The sequence below is a fragment of the Stegastes partitus genome, unplaced genomic scaffold (assembly GCF_000690725.1).
Source record: "Stegastes partitus isolate 25-593 unplaced genomic scaffold, Stegastes_partitus-1.0.2 Scaffold61, whole genome shotgun sequence".
Lineage (NCBI taxonomy): Eukaryota > Metazoa > Chordata > Actinopteri > Pomacentridae > Stegastes > Stegastes partitus.
Window position 1 is genome coordinate 879,563 of NW_007577792.1, and position 21,055 is coordinate 900,617.

General features: G+C 42.9%; 1 protein-coding gene across 1 annotated transcript in view; it reads left to right on the plus strand.

The window, feature by feature from the left end:
- pard3aa (par-3 family cell polarity regulator alpha, a) overlaps positions 1-21,055 on the plus strand; it is a 397,502-nt gene that overhangs the window by 225,997 nt on the left and 150,450 nt on the right. The window contains exons 14-15 of the mRNA XM_008275899.1: positions 425-595; positions 14,236-14,383. Coding sequence (XP_008274121.1) covers positions 425-595; positions 14,236-14,383 — 319 coding nt within the window. The remainder of the gene's footprint in view (positions 1-424; positions 596-14,235; positions 14,384-21,055) is intronic.

A 21,055-nucleotide genomic window follows, 5' to 3' on the forward strand; every position in this document is an offset into this window, starting at 1 on the left:
TGTCATTGTGATTTTCAAGTGATCACATGGTGTTCATGAGTGGCATGACTGCCATGTTATGAAGTAAGTCCTTGGGGCAGTACTGTTCAACAATATTTTTTATACTCCCTTGAAAAAAAGATAAATTTAAGTGTTCATGGATTCCAGTGGTTTGGGGCAGTTTGTCCTCCAAAGTCTAAAACTGGGGAACGATTAACACATTCAATCCTGTTCCTGATTAAATGCTTAGTGAAACAAGCCTATCATCTTGTCTCTGTGTTTATTGGAATTTTCCAGGAAAAATAAAGGGTACATGTGACTCCTGAAGCCAGTGGCCTAAGAGTTGCCTCAGGAGCAGCTGGAGAATGTTGTTCCTGTTCAAAACTTTTGATGACCTTATTTTATGAGGCACATCTAATTTTCCCATGATGGTGTTTGTCTGCAGGATGGGCGTCTACGTGTCAATGACCAACTCATTGCAGTCAACGGGGAGTCGTTGCTTGGGAAGACCAACCAGGAGGCCATGGAAACGCTGCGCAAATCTATGTCGGTAGAGGGCAACAAGCGAGGGATGATCCAGCTCATCGTGGCTCGGCGGGTGGCCAAAAACAATGAGGTATTCTAGCAGTCAGAGAGGAGTCGCACTGATGTGGCGCAGATTAATTGGCATCATGAGGACTCACTTTTAATTGGTCTGCTTTTAATATTTTGATCAGGAATTTTCAGTATGCTAATAATGAATAACCTTAAGACGGAGTGTGCGTTATGTTTCCTAGTAGGCTCTACAAAGAGTTTAAAACAACCACTAAGAATTATTTGCACTGTGATGTGATCCCATTCACTGTTGTCTTAAATGCAGCACACCAAGTTTGACTGTTATTCATCATGTTGGTTATGTAGCAGGTTTTTTTATTTCCTTTGTGGGCAGATTTTAGAAATTCTTCCAATACTGCGATAGTTTGGTTAGCTTCAGATGTCAGAATTGTTAAGTACAGATAGCTTATGTTAATGCTAAGCTGGATTAATCTATATAAAATTGTGCTGCACCTATAATAGTTGTGACATCCCTAGGGTTGGGCAATTGGGCCAAAAGATCATATGATGAGGTTTTAGGGTAGAATCTTGATTCTCAATCTGAATCACAATTCTCCCCACTGATTTAGCTGAACTTAAGCGATCTCATCATCAGTTTTGTATATACAGTAGGAGGCGCTTAACGTAGCACACACACACAAACTCAACACATGCATGGCTTAATGTAATGGAGGAAGTGAAAAGGTGGAGGACATATGGAATGGAGATGAGGGATAGCTCCATTTCAGCTTCACTGAATGATAAATGAGACTGATTTTCCTCTACCTTGCCACTGGCCCTAATCTATCCCCATAGGTTTTGAGAACTTTGAGATAGCTGGAGAAGGACCTTTATGAAGCGACCACACCACCATGCAAATCTTCAAACAGTCCCATTTCCTGTGCGAGATAGATGATACTGTGTCACATTTCCCCCCCTCATTCTCTGTGTGATTTTCTTTGCCCACGGTGGGCCTTGATATGATATCTAAGAAGCACTTCACTGAGTTATGATTGACAGCTCTGCCGAATAACACTGTAGGATGGGAAGATAAAAGAATATGTATCATGGCTTGGTGGATATTTGTCATAAGGTAACAGTCAAGAATATTGAAAGCGCTGGGATTTCAACTTCATGAAATGTCTATTGTGATGCTGACCTTATCCCAGCCTACCCTTTTTAAGAAACACAGCCTTTCCCATCGTGCGGGATAAACGGAGATGAATGCAGGAATGATTTAGGTGAATGTGAAATGCTACTGTATTTCAGGACTGTGTGAATGCATCCACACTCTCACGCGCGTTCAACTCTCCCTGCAGCCAGAGGTTGTAGATCAGGTTTGATTAGTGTTGCAGTGACTCTAATTGGAGCCTGTGTCCTGTGGCTGTGTGTCAGTTTGGAGTACCACGCTGAGCCCCCCATCCCTCCTCCTTCACTGCCCTTCACCCTCCCCGCTAACCCTCATCCTCCAAGCGCTCTGTCTTTCCCTCTTCTCACCACGCATCATCCCCCTGCGACCCTGTGCACTTGTTTTTCTTCTTGTTTTAATGTTAATTTTCCCCCCCTCAACTTGTGGTGCTCCATAGTTTAACAGGTAGAACACGGGATGAACACAGCCAGGGATTGGAGCCGAATGCATTTGAATGAGGCCTCTGCAGTGACCCAGCAATACAGTTGTGTTTTTAATCGCAGGGCTGTGCTCGATCGACACACCTTACTCTTTTCCTTCTGCCTTTACTGGTTTTTCCCTCTTCGCCCTCCTTCCCCCTCCTTCGCCTGACGAAGAGAGAGAGGACACATGTCCCTCCTGGGGAAGCTCAGCCCCAAGGTTCAGTGAGTTCTATCACTTGGGTCCAGTCACTCTCCTGTCCTCTTTAATCCCTCACCAGCAGCCAGACAGGTAGACAGACTGACACCAACCAGACAGTTATCTTCAGTCATCTGCAGGAAAAAAAAAGAAAACTTTCCTTTTTTTCATTATCACACCATCACTCAGCAGGTGAATCAGTATTTTTACATTAAGGTTTCATTACTTCTTCGATCCATTTAGAGACACAATTTAGAGTGAATTACGACAAGTTTGCATATAGCTTTATGTTTATATCAACATTAGTTGCTATGAGACAGCATGCCGGCAGTGTTGCATGGAAGGATGTAAAGAGAGTGTGTGAGACTACAGGAGTGGGAGATGTAATAGTGCATTTTAGATTCCATCCATCAAAGTCCCATTACAGGAAGTCCTACTTAGCTGTGTTTTCAGGAAGCTTAGTGATTTGAACAGGTGCCATAAAGTTACTAGAGGGGTATTTTAATATACTCACGGTAGAGAAACGATAAGATTGTAAATTGTAAGAATTTAAGGTCAGTGGCAAACCTCGAGTAAGAAAAGCAGAAGTTAAATGTCGACACAAGCTCCAGGCTGCTCCATTCGCCGCCCCTTCTTCTCCTCCTGCTCTGCTGTATTGGCCGGGCAGATATGTGGGGAGCCTGCACCAGTTTGCCACTGTCACCCAGCCGAATGGAAGTGAGCACTGGAGGCCACCATTGAAATGAATCAGATCCATCACTGTCTGCAGGGGAGAGAAGCCGAGCAACGCGGCCTAATGCATCGGGGGGTGGAGGGGAGGAGACAGGACTTCGATGGGTGCAGCACATCCAGGCCACCCCACTGAAAATTGCATTGATTTCATCATCACTTTGCTTAGTCCTCTGGGCTAAAGTAAGCTCACCTTCAGCAGCGTGATGGCTCTTGTTGGTTTTGGCGAGCCTGGTTGGGTGGGCGTTACTCCACCACACGTCACATCTTCTTCAACGTAATCTAACTGAAAATGTTGTAGCTGAAAAGATCCTGTAACACGTGGATACAAACATGAAGCACCTTAATTAAAATGTGAAATGCTCCATGTGGCTCTCTTTGTATGTCAGGAGTGTGTGACCGCCCAGAGTAGCCTCTTCACAGGCGCACACAAGCAAATGCATTACCTACAAACACACACACACAATTACACAGATTTCCCAAGGTTTCCCAGAAGTCCTTTTGCTTTCAGCAGGACCTGGGGCTTGATCCATCTCAAATGGAATCTCTCAGTAGCAAAGACAAGTGTTTTGTTGGGCGGGTTCAGACTGCTGATTGCCCATGATTAAGCCCATGTCTGAGGTGGAGAACTCGTTCTATTTTTACTGCTATGAAGCAGTGACTATGAGTGGCCTCTGCCTTGGGTTAAAATGAGAATTTTTTGCCAACCTTGGAATACAGGAAAAAAAAGGAAAACATTCAGCATGATTAAGGATGTATTCAGTTCTAACAAAGCAGTGTGGGGGCCTTTTTTTCATACGGCACAAACCTGGAAGGTCTTCATTCGCTTGATTCAAAATGGTGTGGACACTTTACTGCCCTTATCAGAGATTTAAAGAATCAGTCTCAGTTGGTAGAAAAGGACTCATTCAACTAGGTCACAGGATGGCACTTCCAAGCACAGAATCAAAAGCAACAAGTCAGAAACGCTGGTCAAACTTTTCAGATACGCTGCAGAATGTCTTAGGAATGAGTGCTGATACCAACACTTTCTAATACGTCTCATGTGCAGAAAACGTTTTGAATGCAAGCACAAATACCAACAAGCACACACTCTACATTCAAATACTCTGCCCCAGAAGTACACTTTTTTTTCTCTCTCTCTGTTCTGGCTCCACAGATAGCCCCTGCTTGAAAAACTACCATTCTGCCCCAGATAGTCAAGCGATATGATTGGTCACTGCCAATTTGTTTGAAGCATTGTAATTGCATCGCTTCTTCAGAGACTGTATAATTTCTCCTTCTATATCTGAGTTCTATTAATATATCGTCACATGTGTTTAAGCAATTAAATTCATGAAAAGTCATTTCAATTCCATTATTTTCTTTTTTTTTCTTCCTCCAACCACACTTCCTGAACATTCTCCATCTTCCGTATTTTCAGCGCAGAGACCGATCCTCGAGCTGCAAACCCAGAGTCTTGTGACTGAATCGGATGTTACGGTCATTTGGTTGTTCGGCATCGTTGTTCGAGTTGTTCTCAAGCTGTCAACCCTCCACTTTTGATGCTGCGTTAAAAAATTACATTGAATTTATTGAATTATTTGAACTCTGATGTCTCATTGTTTCATCACATGACTTGAGGACACAGTCATGTCTTTTTGGACTCACAGAAATGTTAACGATGACAATAACTACGCATGGATAGATGGAAGAACCTGCACTCACAATTTGCTTGGAGGTAATTTCCTTGCAGAAAAAGGGAAAGCTGTGCAAATCGTAGCACAAATGTACAACTTTGTAATAAGTTGAGGTGAGAGGTTGGCTGCATGCAAAGTCAACGTGGGGCAGGAGTTGCTATGAGGACAAACAGGCCGACTAAACAGTTTATGTGAATGTGATATTGAATGCACTCTTTTGTACTCTATCTGTCCTCATCTTGACTGTGGCTAGAACTGAAAAATTGACCATTACATGGGCAGAACAAAGATATCACAAGACCTCATCAGAACTCATTTCAGTACAAAGAATATTATTATGAAACTACAATAGCAGCTAATGTGTGGAGATTTAAGGTTATATTGTGCCAGCAAAATTAACTGTATTATATATCTGAGCATATAAAACATGCATCAATTCGCCTCTCATTTTTAGCCTGTTTAAGAACTTTGACACATTGGAAGATGGGTTTTTTTTTCTGCCTTGCAACAGCCGTAGCAGTTCATGATATTACCAAGATATTTATCTCACGAGCGTCTTAAAGCAGACAGGCTGATGATAAGCATGCATGTGGCTGGGTTTCATTCCTCTGATTTGAAATTCATCACACGGCATGCACTCACACCTCTCTGTGCATTTGTGATGTTATTTATGACGGAGATCTCCTGCAGACATCGACTATTTTTGACAGACTGGCAGCCTTGTGGTTTTTTTGTTTTCCTTCTTGACAGCTCTACCGCAACTTGCCAGTGAAACTCCGCATTAATCACAGCTACAGAAGCATATTTCCACCAAAATGCTTCACCACAAAACATTCCTCGTTCTTCCTGTCTGCGTTGGCTCGTCCTACCTATCTGGAGATCGTGTTGAATTTCACAGCGTACTATTTTTACACAGCGGAGATCCACCATGTTCTCATGATAATTCATGAGATGGAACTTCTGTCTAAATAAGGCTATAATTTGAGTTCTTCACTTACCAGCTACCCCCTTGCCATTTGTTTGATTTAATTTATTGAAATACAGATATTTCTAACTTTCTCTTTCTTTTTGTGCTTGTCTCAGCAGAGCTTTCTGTCAAGACCGCCTGAAGTCATAAATGTAAAGCTTTTATGTAAAGCATTCCGCTTCTTTTGACCACTTGAAAGATTTTCCAGTCCAGCAACCCCAATTATGTAAATACCATGTGGGACAAGAAACCACACAAAGTGGCCCAGTGCATTTAGTCACCTGAGAAACGTGTTTCTGGTTTCTGGTTTCCTGTTTTCTAATTTTCTTAAGCCACTGACATAGTACCGCATTATAGAAAAGTCCATTGGTGTCTGTAATTCCTCCACAAATGAACCACTAGCGATGCCAACATTCTCTACACTGCGGAGGTTTTGATGTACATGACAGCTAATCTACATCAGTGCTTTAAATTGGAGGAATGTGACAGGCGTATAGCAACATGGTGCCTAATGATGACTGGGCAACATGAGGAGTGAGGTGGGGTCGATTTAATACATGCACTGATCACTACTCTACATTTCATAAAACAGACGCGTTGCTTTTGATTTTTAAAGTAGCCTATTATGTTAAATAATGGCATCGACAAATTGGGAACCTTGTTCTTTGAACATGATGTGACGAACCAAAGAACTTCTTTTTTCCCCCCTCAATCAGTCCAAAGGACATTTTCCTAGAAGCATTGTGATTTGTCAAAAAGCATTCTCTTTCAAAAGAAGGTTCTTGCTGGGTCTTCTTCCATGGAGCTCATTCAGCCTCATTGAACAAGTGGCGCATGGTGCAACCAAACACTGTTGTACTCTGTTCTTGGAAATCAGCTTGTATCTGTTTTGGTGCTTTTTCCACTATTCCAACTATCCATCCGTTTAATCTGGGTCAATCTTCCAGTTATGATCACATCCAGAATTAGCTTGTTAGTATTAGGAATTGTAGTGTCCACATGGACTTCTCTGTGGGTATCTGCATTCAACCCAAAAACAAACAAATTCCAAAAAGAGGTTCTGCACTGAGAATTTCTGTCATCCACACCTTTATAAGTTGCCATTTAAAGAGCTGTAATTGTAGTAGTTGCTGCTGGACGATGGAGGTGCTTTGTTTCGTACGTTTTCCATCAACAGTGCTACAAAGGAGTGGGAAGTTCTAAATTTCCAAAAATTCTGGGCTGTATCTGCCCATTGTGCTTGTGGCAACAAACTCTGGCTGCAGGCTATTCTATTGCCCTTGAAAATAATCATTGCTCCAGTGCTACAGTCCAATCCGTAACCAGCTGAGATATCCTGTGAAACCCCGTAGTCGTAGTATTTCAGAAACATCCACCAGAGCCTCATGTGTTTGTCTTTGTGAGATATGATGGGAAGTACAACCATCTACGTAACACTTTGTATTATGTGTAGGGCTCGACCAGTATGGGCTTTTTAGGGCCGATACCGATGCGGATCATAGATAATCAAGGCAGGCCAATTACCAATATTTGGAACCAATATGCATTAAATGTAATGTTTTAACAGCTCGTGATAGCAGAGAGCCTGTCATTCATAATAGATATAGAAGTGAATAAATTAGTACCCTGTTTATGTGGCATCGACTGAGATTGTTCAGTTTGTCTCCTGCTGTTACGTCTGCTGTTCTTCTCTGTTTTCTTAATCTTCTACTGTTCTACCACTTTAATTGCCCACTAGGTCCAGATCTGAAGGTGTTGTTTTCCAGACTCTGTTTCAGGGTAATTTGTGGCTGCCTTCTACCTTAGCTGCTGCCGTTAGCGTAGCCTTAGACACTGTGAGAGTAGCTATTTTCTCTAGTTTGTGGCAACAGCTTGTGTTTCTTGTTCAGTTTTTGCAGTGTTTGCTTGAAAGACATTTCTGAGACCACATGGTGACTACAGAGGGGACTGCATCGGACCTGAAGTAGCTCATTTAATTTATCAATAATTGGTCAATGAAAATACCGATACTGATAACTGGAAAAATGCCAATAATCGGCCAGGTTGGCAATCGGTCTGTCCCTAATCATATTTAGTATAAATAAACAGTATCTGCTCTCTGCACTCAGGATTTGCCAACAAAGAAACAACAATGACCTCTTCTCAGAGTCTGTTGTTTGCTGTGACTGTTAACTTTGCTATAATAACCAGCTACGCACAATAGTTTATTCTGCCCCTCTATTGTACCACTACACTATTAGGAAACATGGTCAGGTAATGGACAAGGCAAGCCGAAGCACACTTTTATTATTGATGAGAGGCAGCAGGTAGAAAGATCAGGGGTACAGGAGGAAGATAAACACAGCAGCGACTTTATTCCTTGCTTTCACCTTGTTGTTGTTGCATCATCAAGACTGCACTTCGTAGCTAACTCTCTGAAGAGAGTAGATATAACAGCATACTTTATATATGACGGAGCACCAAAGTTGTCTCCTCAGCATGCCAATAGCTCTGTTTGTAATCCATTCTCCGGCGTTGCTGTTAGTCACTCAGAGAAGGCTTATGCAAAGAGACAAGAGGGAAGGAAGTGGCTAGCCCTAACAAAAGAAGCTCACTAGGATGAGAGAAGGGCTGATCGATAGAGCCTTGAGAGAGCTATCAATCAGAGCCCCGGCCTAGTAAATTATGGTTTTATTAGTATTGAGCTGACCACTGCTGGAGAGACCTTAAAGCATTGAGATGCTGGCCTACAGCGGACGCAAGAGAAAGGGAAGGAAATTTGTGCTGACCCCCCTCCTCCAGACTTATTATGGACTGATTGAGGACCAGTTAGATCATGACATGTAGAAACTACATCTCCCCTGTTGTCATAGCAAATAGGAGCGGTTCACGGAAAGGCATAGAGGGAGGGCAGGGAGCAGTGCAGTCTGGGAAATGCAGTTTACGGTGACGCAGCGGCCAAATTGAGGAAAGTAGATCGCAGAGCGGCAGAAATGCAATTCCAGCGCTGCCGGGCCCTCATTCCCAGCCGGCTCTCTAAGGACTAACTCATTTAGGAGCGGCAGGGGAAACTCAATAGGACCAATTGTGAGAATAATATATTGAATCTAGTGGTTGAGTGGGCTGCTTGGGCATGGTGGAGGACTGTGGAGGTGAAGTGTGTGCTTTAGCGTCTGAAAACCCGAGTGTTGTTAAACAACATACACGTGTGTATGCGAGTGGATAAACACGCCTTTCACTACTTAGAACAGGGAGTGGGGTAAGCTTGTAAACTGTATACGGTACTTTTGAACTGACTTTGAACTTGTGATGAACTTGTGCAACGTGATGAACACGATCGTCCAGAAAAATTGCAACGAGATTTCAGAAATCCAAAGAAAAGTCATTGGAAATGTGTTTAAATAAATTATAGAAGTCATCATTTGGTAGGATTGCGAATAAGGACAGAAGCAGTCTTTATGTGTTTAAAAAAACCCCTCTTATGTCAAAGTAAAATAAATAATATAAAAAGCTTCCATACAAAACAACAAAAAAAAACAAGCAGCTCATATAAAGTTGCATCACGTCTATGCGAGCCCACAAGGACCCCTCCGCAGATATCAGCATGCAGCCTACATGTGTTCAGCATGTATTTTACATATTCTTATCTGACTGCACAGACTTTTTTTTTCCTGACAGTTTTGTTTTTGTTTTTTCCCCCCCTAGCACAGCCACGCCGTACTACACATGAGGAAGTTGTTCATTTTCTGCTGCATTTGTTTTACAAGCACAAAATTACTTCGTTTTTGTTGCTCTTTTTTTTTTAAACATGGTACATGTTGTTGAATCTGGTTTAATACAACATTGATGCCCAAGCTGGCAAGACTGATTGGCATTGTGGTCCTGTATCTGCTTGCTGGAAATTATCCTCAGTGCACCAGTGAAGCGCAAAAGAAGTTCTGTTAGTATGGAAATCAAAACAAGCACGATTGGCTCTTGCCAGGTTGTTGGTAGCGTTGCATCAGAAGACGCTTGCATAAAGTTGTACGTTCCTCAGCTGTTTCTTGTGTTGCTGCTGCATGGCTTTTAGACCTCTGTAGCTCAGCTGGTGGTGCAACGCTACACAACCAAGTTGCATCCACAGTTGATAGCAGTCGCTTTTGTAGCAAGGGTTCAACTGCTTATGACTCAGAGCCTCTTGTAGTGTTGAAGGAGATGATGTGAGAGCGTCTGGCGGGGGCAGAGATCAGGGGGAGGGGCAATCCTGGTCCTTGAGGGCCACAATCCTGCATGTTTCAGACGTTTCCCTCTTCCAACACACCTGATTCAAATGATCAGGATCGTTATCAGGCTTCTGCAGAGGTTGCTGATGAGCTGATTATTTGAATCAGGTGTGTTGGATGAGAGAAACATCTAAAACATGCAGGATTGTGGGCCTCGAGGACCAGGATTGCCCACCCCTGGCTAGATCCTGATCATCTATCACGTCAGAGGCACCAAGACCAGACATTTCTTATGTCTTCAGTTAGTTACACAACAGTAGTGCAACAGTTAAACCTGAGCTGGAGTTACACTCACATATCCTGCAGTTATGCTGACTTGCTCGCCGGGTCATGTTTTGGTGAAATTGAAGTTTTGCTAAGAACTCCTAAAAGACCTGGGAGCCCACTTTCGGAAGCACTGGCATTAGGTGAGGCTCTGGGTGGATGTGAGAAGCTAATGAAAGTGGGGTTCCAGCCAGCAGAGAGGTGAGTTGTGCCTGGGGCAGGATGCAGCAGCTTAAGGATTGTAATTACAGCATTATGGTTGAGGTTGACTGGATTAGGGCCACGGCAACAGGCTGAGACCGGGATAGAAGGCCAGGAAATGGCCATGGACTAGACATTATTAGCCTTAGTTGACAGCTTAAGACCATGCCTGTCAACACACTGCTTCTTCTTCCTCACTGAGCACTCAAGGTCAGGCAGATGCTGATGCACAGGCAAAAACACATTTGTGCGTGAGTCTGCACTTGCCGCAAATAAATGCAAACACAGACACTCAAACGCATGCACATGGATGCAGTTAGCGCGCATTTACACAGTGTCCTCACCGAGACAAATGCAAGCATCACGTCGAACACATAAACACACACGAGCATGTTTCGCGAGTCCGATGGGAGCCGAGCAGCAGCTGATCTTGACTGGGCTTAGTGTAAGTCACAGTGCTCTGCCCTCTCCCTCAGTCAACAGGATAATCCACTCTGAAAATGACTAGATTAAGGCAGATTAAACACATGATGAGGTGATGAGAACTGGAGGTAAGAAAGGACTAAAATCCTCACCAAAACGCTAAGAGACTTAAAGGAACAAGTCCACTTTTGGACAACTAAGCTCCTTGATCAACTTGCTGTTGTTGTTGGATTTAACATTTCCAGGTTGCACACGGTGATGCCGCATAACAGTTTGTTCTCCCCTCGGGTTGTTTTATTGATGTTAAATCTACAGGGTGACTAACACTTTATGTTTTGTCTTTTGAGGTAACTCTGATTGTCTCAATTCATCCTATTATGAAGCTGCTGCCTTAGTTACAGGAACATGTTTTCAAGAACGAATATATTCTTGTTTGCATTTATAGGTATGTTCTTTATAAAAACATATGTTGACAATTGACTCTTAATTGTAAGAACCTTGTAAAATTGCTGACACAGCCCAAGTTTCAAGCGTGCCATTGCACACTTTGAGTTGTGTGACCGTTACTTCCAGCTGTTTGTAGGAGTCTTTTCTTAGTTTAATAAATACCTTCAGCATCAGACAGCAGCAGGATCCATATGAGCATCCCATTCGAAGCAACAGGATGCACACATTTATGCAAAACAGCAGCAACTTCATTCATTACTTTTATTTTAACATGTAGACAGGATTGAATAGGGTCTAGTTACACCGTGTCTTCTCTTCAGACAGGTAAGCTGTCTCGCACAGTTATGCTTTATCAGCGGCATGTGTTATAGCTCATTTGATCTACTTTCAATCTCACATGTGACAGATATGTGCTAACCGTGGTTCTGTCTGTCTGAGTGGAGTCTAAAGTGACCTGTGTCTAAATGGAGAATGCCGTCACTTTACCAGATTAATGAAGCAGCAGCATTAGGGATCACTTGTCTGAAAAGGCCTTCAGTCATCAAAAGACTTCTTCCTTAGAAAAAAAAACACGTCGACAGTTGGATATGATTTAACAGCAGCGTGTGCAAATTTGACATAAAAACATCACAGCTTGTCTTTAAACTTGCACCAGTCAGTAAACATTCACGAGTCGGTAAACAGAACGGGAGCGTGCTAAGGCATTAGCATGCACAGAAGCAGACTTAATTAATACTGAATACACAAAGATTAGGTTGCTGCAATTTTGGCCGTGTTATGTTGATTTCAATGTCTGTTTGCCATAGAAGACAGAGATTTGTCGTCAAATAAACCTGCTCGGCTCGTGCAGATAGAGCCAGGCGCTGACATAGTTGTCTTTCTCAGATCTTTTCCACTTGACACATTCTATACATGCTTTTCATATCATTTGGTTTTCAGGTGCGCTCTCTCTCTCTCTGCTCCACACTGTCCACACATTTCTCCTCTCACCTCTTCCCCGAACCCTTCCATCTTACTTTTTTTCAGCTCATGACAAGTCTCCGCCAGATCTAAAACAGATTAAAAAGTGCAGAGAGTGATTGAATAAAGGAGCCAAAAGCGAGTAAAATAAATCTTCATTTCGACAATTTGAACCTTATTGAGTCTGAATCATCCAGGGACATGCTTTTTATTAAAAGGCTGCCAGTGGCCGCGGCTCTGATTGTAATTGCGTTGACCCAGCCCCCCATTTCACAGACACTCACACACAGCCTCTCTCCCTCCTCGCTCTTATCAACACTCTGTCCCGATAAAGTCTTGTGCTCTCAACCTAATTAAACCTCTCATTTATATTAAACAGCTGATAAGTCCCTCCACCCTGGTATGCATCTCCCAGCACGCACAACTCCCACAAGGAGGCGACTTGGCAGCACCCACAGTACAACCGGGGCCTCAGCTCCCACACCCCCACACTTCTCCTTTCCTTCTAATCCCCTTCATTTGTTTACCAAAAAACTCCCCACCACCTCTTCTCCTCCTCTGTCTTCCTCTCCATCCTGCTCTCCTGTCTTCCTGCTGCTGTCACTGTCTGATTTTTTTATTTTATTTTTTGTTCACTCCCCTTTCTTCTGGCCGAGAGCCAGCAGAGTGTTGTGAGACATCAGTATTAGCCAGGGCCTCCTGGTTTAAAGCATGCTTGAGGTACAGTTGAACTACACGATCTGTAATAGGTCCTATACAGGGAGTTCTTCTCCAGTGCATTGTCCCAGTTGCCCACAGGCTGCTGTGAAGCATTGTAGGGAATAAGGCCAAGGCCTACATTTTATTCTCTAACTCTCCACACGTGGATGTGAGATTTTTTTTTTCTTTTCTGGTTCCTGACTCCTGCTTTGGTAGCTGCATTGTCTCTATTCTAAAATACCACATTTGACAGACTGTTGGCTGTTGAAGACTGGACACACTCTCTTGGCCCAGTGGTCCCAGACCTAAAGACTAACCACTAACCATGTCCCCCTGTCAAGACTGACACATGCACTGAGTGTACAGTGGGCTCAATAACCAGCAGTGCAGCACATCGACGACGTGGCAAATGTCACTGGTCCATTTACTGGGGTTCATTGTTAGAGACAGCTGTCTATTGGCCTATGGGAAATCCATGGAGCTTTATCCAGCTCAGACTACTGCAGGACCCGTTTCACACTGCTGAACCAGAAAATACCAACGTAAGCTGAGATGGATACTGAAGCCCTGGTTCCATGTTCCTGGAGTATTGATGGCACCGCATTAGAAGTTAGATGACGTGGACGCTGTTCTTCTTTTCCCTGTGAATATTACTCTGTAGCTTCCTGTTTGTATAGCACACATACACTGAGTAGGTACTCGGTAGGTTTCAGGTGTTTTGTATAACTCAGATTACATCGCATTTGGAATTTTCAAAATGTAATCCTTCAATTTAACACGTGACTTACACAAAAAAACAACAACAAATAAACAGGTGAAGTAAATAGTATTGATCATCTTGTTACAATGTGAGGAAACCTTGGGTCCTGGCATTCATGTGGATCTCACCTCTGGCACATACCCCCCATTTGAACATTGGTCCAGACCAAGCTCACCCTCCAATGCCTTATTGCAGTGGCCTCCTCCAGCAGGATATTGTGTCTTGCCACAGCACATAAATGGCTCAGGATTGTCTTATTTTCTTAAAATGTTGCAAAGATAGTATGTCATTTTGTTTGTCCAACTGTTCAGACAAAAACTGCAGATTTTTTTCATCTGTAATGTAAATTTATCAATTATTTTGTCTGTATTGGTGTTGAAAAATCCCAAAGTTGGCATTTAAGGAACATGTTTTAAACTTAATTGCTAACTAATTTCCTTTATTTTTGAAGTGTACACGTTTATATGTGTAACATCTATCCTCTCCCTCTGTCCTTGTCTGTGTAGGAAGCTCTTGGCAGCCCTCCGTTGTTGGAGCATCCCGTTAACTCCCTGCTTGACAGCAATGAACGCCGGATCTCCCATTCTCTTTATGAAACCGCTGAGAGCCTGGACAACATTTCCACACCGCGAGCTAATTCTATCGGACGCATTGGTATGTTTTTTTTGTTGTTTTTTTTCCTATCTTTTTCGCCACCTTTGTATCTTTGTGTCAACTGCTGCTCCACGAAAATTACTCCATAAATTGGATTTTTTTTTTTTCCATTCACCTTGATGGGAAGTGTAGTTGACCTGCTCACCTCATCCGCACTGAATATATTTTCCCATACACTGGTGTTGTCTGTAATCTGACATTCCCAGATCAATTTTAACATTAACCCCAGCCCCTCTGAAATGCGCCTTCCTTCAAAGCTCTAACCAGCATCACCTTCAAAGGCTCATCCCCCTTCATCACATTCCAAGGTACGCCGCCGTTTCGCTATTCAAACCTCTCAGGGATTAACGTCAGCCCCAATCCTCCCCAGCTTCACTCCACTCCCGACTGGTTTCACATGGGTCAATTCCCATTCTACCCAGTCGACATCAGCGGGCTGAGATCTCGGCTCTTCAGGTGTATTAGAATTGGCAATTCAATCCTCGACTAGTCACAGCTGTCATCTCAACATCGATGGCCCTTTCACATATGCATGGAAGCTGGAGGTGATTGCATCAGCGTGGGGAGGGCATGTTTGTGGGGAGTGATGCAATATACTCAAATGTGTCCACACACCTTTCCTCAACACACACTGTAGGTTTATATACAGCTGTTTGACATCATTTGTCCTCAATCCTTCCTTCGTTTTCACACATCTGCTATTTGTCCTTCGTCATCTCTCTTTTTCTTTATTTTTTCTTAATTCTTTTAATTAACATTCTTCCTGACATTTCTTTTCTCATGAACTCCGTGTTTTCAGTTTCTCTCTCGTTCACCTCTCACCCCGTCACCCTTCCACCTTGTCTTCACACTCTGCAAAGTACATTTCTAATCTATCAGTGATCTGCACTTTCTCTCTTTCTGCCCTTCTCCCAACCGTTCTCCTGTTTCTTTTCTATAACCTCTCCACCATCTCCCCCAAGAGCGGTGCCACTCTGCCACTGATCATAGAAGATCAGAGACTGTGTCAGAGGCATCTGATGGTTAATTAAGCCTCCAGATCAATAGGGCTTGCCCCTGACACTCTCTCTCCCTCTGTTTCCCCTCTCTCTCTTCCTCCCCCCCTTTCTCTTTTTCACTCTTTTATCCTGTTTTTCTCCTCCACCCCAAATCAAATGTTCTCAAATTGGTTGGGTTTTCCTCTCAGTTTGGCTTATTTATTCCACTGGCTTTTCCGATGCAGGCTTTCCAGAACGCTGCTCTGATCATGAGCAGCTACTGTGGGCGCACTGATGGAAAAGTTTTTCGCTATTGAAACTTCAAGGGCGCCGAGCTCTCGTCTCATCCTGCAAAGTAGGAGTCGAATGAGCCAAGTGGAAAAGTTTTAGAGGTGGGGGCGGAGTGGGTGCTAAAGCAGTAAGTTATCACAGCCGAAGCTCGGCGGAGTCTCAGATCTTTGACTCGGCTTGTCTCAGTGCAAGAAGATGTCAGCTCCTTTTCTTCTGTGTCTTCAGGCTGTCTCTGAGTCATGCCCTCATTAACCTGCGCCTGCTCTCTGTGACAGGTCTTCATCTTTTTAAACTGACACAATTCTGTTATTTAAATGTCTAATGTCGTGACAGGTGAGTTCATATCCGCTGCTGTAACACAACACTGCCGCACTGAGGTGGAGTGCAGCATGTGAGACGCAGAAGCTGCAATGTCAACTGTTTATCCAGTTCAGTGCTCAACACGGCAAAGATCTGAACATTCTTGAGATCCTACAATGTATGCTCTGAACTTATTAAACCAATTTATATTTCCTCTTTGACCTTTAAAGGAAGTGCTGCTCTTCCTTGGTCAGTGTTGGCGTCCCAACTTGTTTTAAAGAAGCTGTTATACACCCGCTGGAAAGGTTTTCTTTCAACTCTTTTCCGTCTTGGCCACACTCATGTTTAATGTTTTAGGACACAATACCACAGAATCAGCTCTGGATGGTGGCAGATGGTTTTAAATCTCTTTAACCGCCTTGGAAACATGTTTTTGTGTTGAAGGCATGTTGTTTTATGTCGTTTCGACTTAAAGCTGATAACGTCCTCTTCCTCTGCATCCATCCCTGTGGAGTAACACAGGGCTCCGTATTAGGCCCTATTGTATTTTTTTGAGGTATATGTAAAGAAAATATAACCATCCAGCTGCACCTCCCTCTAATTGTGATTTGTCCTGTTTAAACGCCCCTGAACTGCAATTTAGGATGTCAAATCCTACATGGCAAAAAGCTTCCTTCAGTTAAACCACAATAAGGTAGTGATTACACTAATGCAGACTGTTTGCAGAGCAAATGAGGACCAGAACATATATTTCATGTCTACACTTGCAGTGCATGTACAATGTAGGGTTGTGGCAAAACAAGACAGTGGGCTTTCATTTTGTCCCAGCAAAAGTAATACGGATAAGTTAACATCTACCCACTAGAAAGTTCATTTGCTGATACTAGCAAAATAAATGCCAACAAGGTGATCTTATGTAGTGAAATTTATATTTAGACTATTTTGCTTTTGCAGTGCAGATCTCTGTGGCTCAGACACACCACTGAGGTCAGCGCTTTGTATTCGGTGCCCACGAGTACTTTAGGGTCAGCTATGGCATAATCATCTCCCCAACTTCTAAAGAGTCATCACAGATTCCTCTAGTGCAATCTACTCCGTGGTTTCTACACTACAAAGACAGTACTGTACATGTTTGACAGTAGTTTACACATGTGTAATACGTTGATATCACCTACTGTGCAAAAAGCAAACTCCCTAAGGCTAGAGAAGAAGCATAGTAACAACAGCTGCACATCCTGTAGTTGTCCATGTCCACAAGCCAGTATAAACAAGGCTGAATGTGATGCTTACATGCCTGGTGTAGCCATTTTCATTGATGATATTGAAAGCGTAGTGATGCTGCTGCTGCTCTGTGACTGGTCCGCATATGTAGCCACGTGGTAGGACTTGGATCATAATCTACAGAGCCAACACAAAAAGTCTCTGCCTCATCTTTCATTTGGCTTTAGAATTTGAAGAAATAAATTAATTTTCTGGATCTAGAATTGACTCGGCATGCATTCTGTTAAATCTTTGTATTATTATATATAATATTGGAATACTAGTTTGTATATACTTTAAAAGAAACACTTTTTTTTTTTGTCCTGTGGCTCACTGACTATACATATGGCAACAGATCTCCTACATGGCCTTGGTCAACAGTCACAGTATCTACATTGAAGGCAATACTATAAATATTACTGACACATCCAGCACATTTTTATGTATCTGTCATGCAGACTATTATTTATGAAAGCCTGTGTATTGCAGCTACCTACTTTATTTTGAATTAGGCCAGTGCATGATGTTGTGAAAATATCACATGTTAAACGGTCTCATCGGTGCGTCTCAGTAAGACGTTGTGAAATGTATTTATCAGTGTGGATGCTGAACGTCTGCAGGCTAGACAGAGAGTAGCTGTTTCCACTCTATCTTCTTCTATATGTTATTTCAGATGGGCTCAGACATATTGTGTGGTGTGTGAGATGTGACAGTTGTGTTTAGAGGACAGATGTTGAGAACGGCTCTTGCAAGGTCAGGAAGCACACAGCCGCCAGGGCTTGACTGACAGCTTGATGTGAAGTGTATCTAGACCTGCTAAATTACTGACTCATGAAGGCCAGACGTGTGGCGTTTGGGATGCGGTACGTCACGCACACATAGTCGCACGCACACACACAAACGTACACTCAACCTCGACATCAGGTTAAACACAATTTCTACTGATGTGAGTCGTACATTCCTCTTCAGAGTAAACAGTGATTACTGACAAAACTCTGAGGCATTTTATCTCTTAAAAGACAACAGAGGAACTCTCTAACCAAATCAGGCACTCTCCTCTGCTGCTCTGCTGCATTACACTGCCTGCGCTGCTATAAATGAACCAAGACACTGAGGTAAATGGGATGGAATGGTTTTGCTGCTCAAGAATTAAGACCTGACTGTGATTGCGAGTTATTGCAGATGGCAGCAAGTCAATACAGTGAAATTGTAAACTCCATATTTCTACCAAGCCAAGACTGGTATTGTTACGCTGTCTGTATTCTGCAAAAAAAATAAAAATAAAACCGACAGCCGTGATGTCCTATGGATGCCTTATCTCACCTTACCCAAGTATTGATCAGACACTGGACTGTCTTGTCTCCTCTCACCAGTCACAGGTAGTTTTTTGGCCTTTCTTTTGAAACAGTAGAAATAGGTAATAATTTTCTGAAATGGTACAATTCAGCGAATTACAGAAATTATCATTACCATGGCAACAGCAAAGAAAAGCTCAAAATGACACAGGAGACAGGTGCTATTAAGCTGCCATCATATTGATCGTAAGGACACTTTGCCTTGATCTTCCTTTGCAGTATTTTGGGCTGTCATTCAGAACTATCTCCTGTGAGTGTAATTCAGCTAATCAATAGGTAGAGGTAATCCCATTCTCTGTTTGCTTCAGTAAGCCATGCAGTGCTGTGACGTTGTCAGTTTTAGCTTCACACATGCACACGCCATGCATCATAGCATCATGGCCAGCGGCTGAATCCACAGCTAGCAGGTGGTGAACATACAGTACGCTCTGCTTGACTCCGTGCTCAAATTAAATGAGTTCCTGACACTTTCCCCCTCCTTTTTCCTGCTTTCCTTCCATCCCCACCCTCCCTTTGCCCTCTGGAGGTGACGGGATAGAGAATAAGCTGAGAAGCTTTCGCACTCAAAGAAGGGAAAAACAGAGAAAAAGAAAGGAGGAATTAAAGGGGAAGGGAAGATGGAACTGAGTGAGATCTCCTGCGTGCGCTCACTGTGACAGCGACAGCCAGGGTTTGACGCAAAGGTCGTTAGCATCACACCCGGCTTTGCCTTCCGTTCTGTCTAATTGAAAACTACTGCTGGGTGTGGGGTCCTCACGCTGGGGTGAAAATTGAGGCCCGTGGACCAGCGCTGTCAGTGGATGTGTCAGTTTGACCAAGTCAGAATGCACACCTTGGGCTGGCACCGAGGTAAGGAAGGGGTGGCAGGCTAGACTGGAGGTGGGAACCAGGCAAGCGGACTCATGCTGTTGTCACACAGGAAAGTAGGTGTTCACAGGATGTAATGTGTGCGGTGCAGGTGAGGGTGCAAAATCCTGCAGGTACACATTGACCTAAATCCAAAATTAGTTGTAGAGCGGCAAAGTTCTCTCACTTTGTAGGATTCTGGCATTGTGAGGACTTTAATTCATTTAAAAAGAAAAACTAAAATGAAAGCACACATACACAGATATGTCATGACCCACTAACCTCTGAGTGACCCAGACGCTTCAGTCATTCCTGATGGTATTAAAGTGGGATTGTCTTCCTGGACCTGACCCTGCTGTTCCTTCACCTCCAGTGTTTCAAGCACAATAGCGTGACCCTGTAACTCTAAAAGCTAAATGGAATCCATCCATCATCATGTGACAAAAAATATAAAATAAAAAAAAAGATGTAAATGATACAATTCTGTCAGCACCTTGAACCTTTTTCAGGCATTTTTAGTCAGAACATGATTGGTATCACCCCGGCCCTCCTATTGTGTCATGGTTGTTAGAATAGAAGAGGTTTTACCGTCATTATTCTTATGTATCTATGAAGGCTGATCTAACATAATCCCAGCTTCTACCTGAGCAGAAGTCTGATCAGCCAGAGTAAGTAAAAGCACCTATGAAGGTAGTAGTAGTTTGGTTTTAAGAGAAACACAAAGCAGACGGTGCAAACAAGGAGTTTTTCTAGACACCCATACTGCTATGAGATACACAGAACCATACAATTGAATAGAATATAGTATACACTATAGTACAAGATGGGCCTGACCTGTTGTATTTCTGCAGTTTTTCCTGGTGTCTTTTAAAAACTGATGTCTAGTAAACAAACAAAAAAAGAAAATAATAAAGAATATGTATATATATTAGTTTTAAAATAGGCTACTTTAAAATCAGGACCTCTTTCTATTTGTAGTCACAACTCCTTTTTTTTTTTAAAGTTATTTTTTGACCTTTATTTGAGAGCGCAGTGACAGAGAGAGAGAGACAGGAAAGTGGGGGAGAAGAATTGGGGAAGGACCTGCGGAAAAGGGCCATGAGCAGGATTCAAACTCATGACCTCCTCGTCAGGGACTATAGCCCTTGTACATGGGACACCAGCTCAACCAGGTGAGCTATAGCGGCGCTGTAGTCACAACTCTGATTGCACATCACAAGTAACAGCCCATTGGTTATCCGTCTGCTCGATTTACTAATTAGAATGAACAGTGCCCTGATAATCCATATTGGTTGACCCCTCCAGTAGAGTATCTTACATTTGTAGAATTAACCAAGTGTATGTAAAGTCATGATCAGTTTTCTAACTTTAAATTGTTTGTTCAAGTATTTTTTGTTGTTTTTTTTCTTAATGCATAGGTAGACTTGTTTGTTGTTTAATTACGACCACCATGTTGCACGACTCTAACCATTCAACACAATAAGCTTGCTGCTGCTTGTGTAAAAAGTTTGAGGTGATTTAAAATTAAATTCCCTGAAGTGGCATTTAATAAATATGCACAGTACTTACCTGGGTGAGGATGGTTCTTGATATACCACTTGATTGGCCCAACAGGAAGCCATTCAGCTTCGTCATGGTGACAC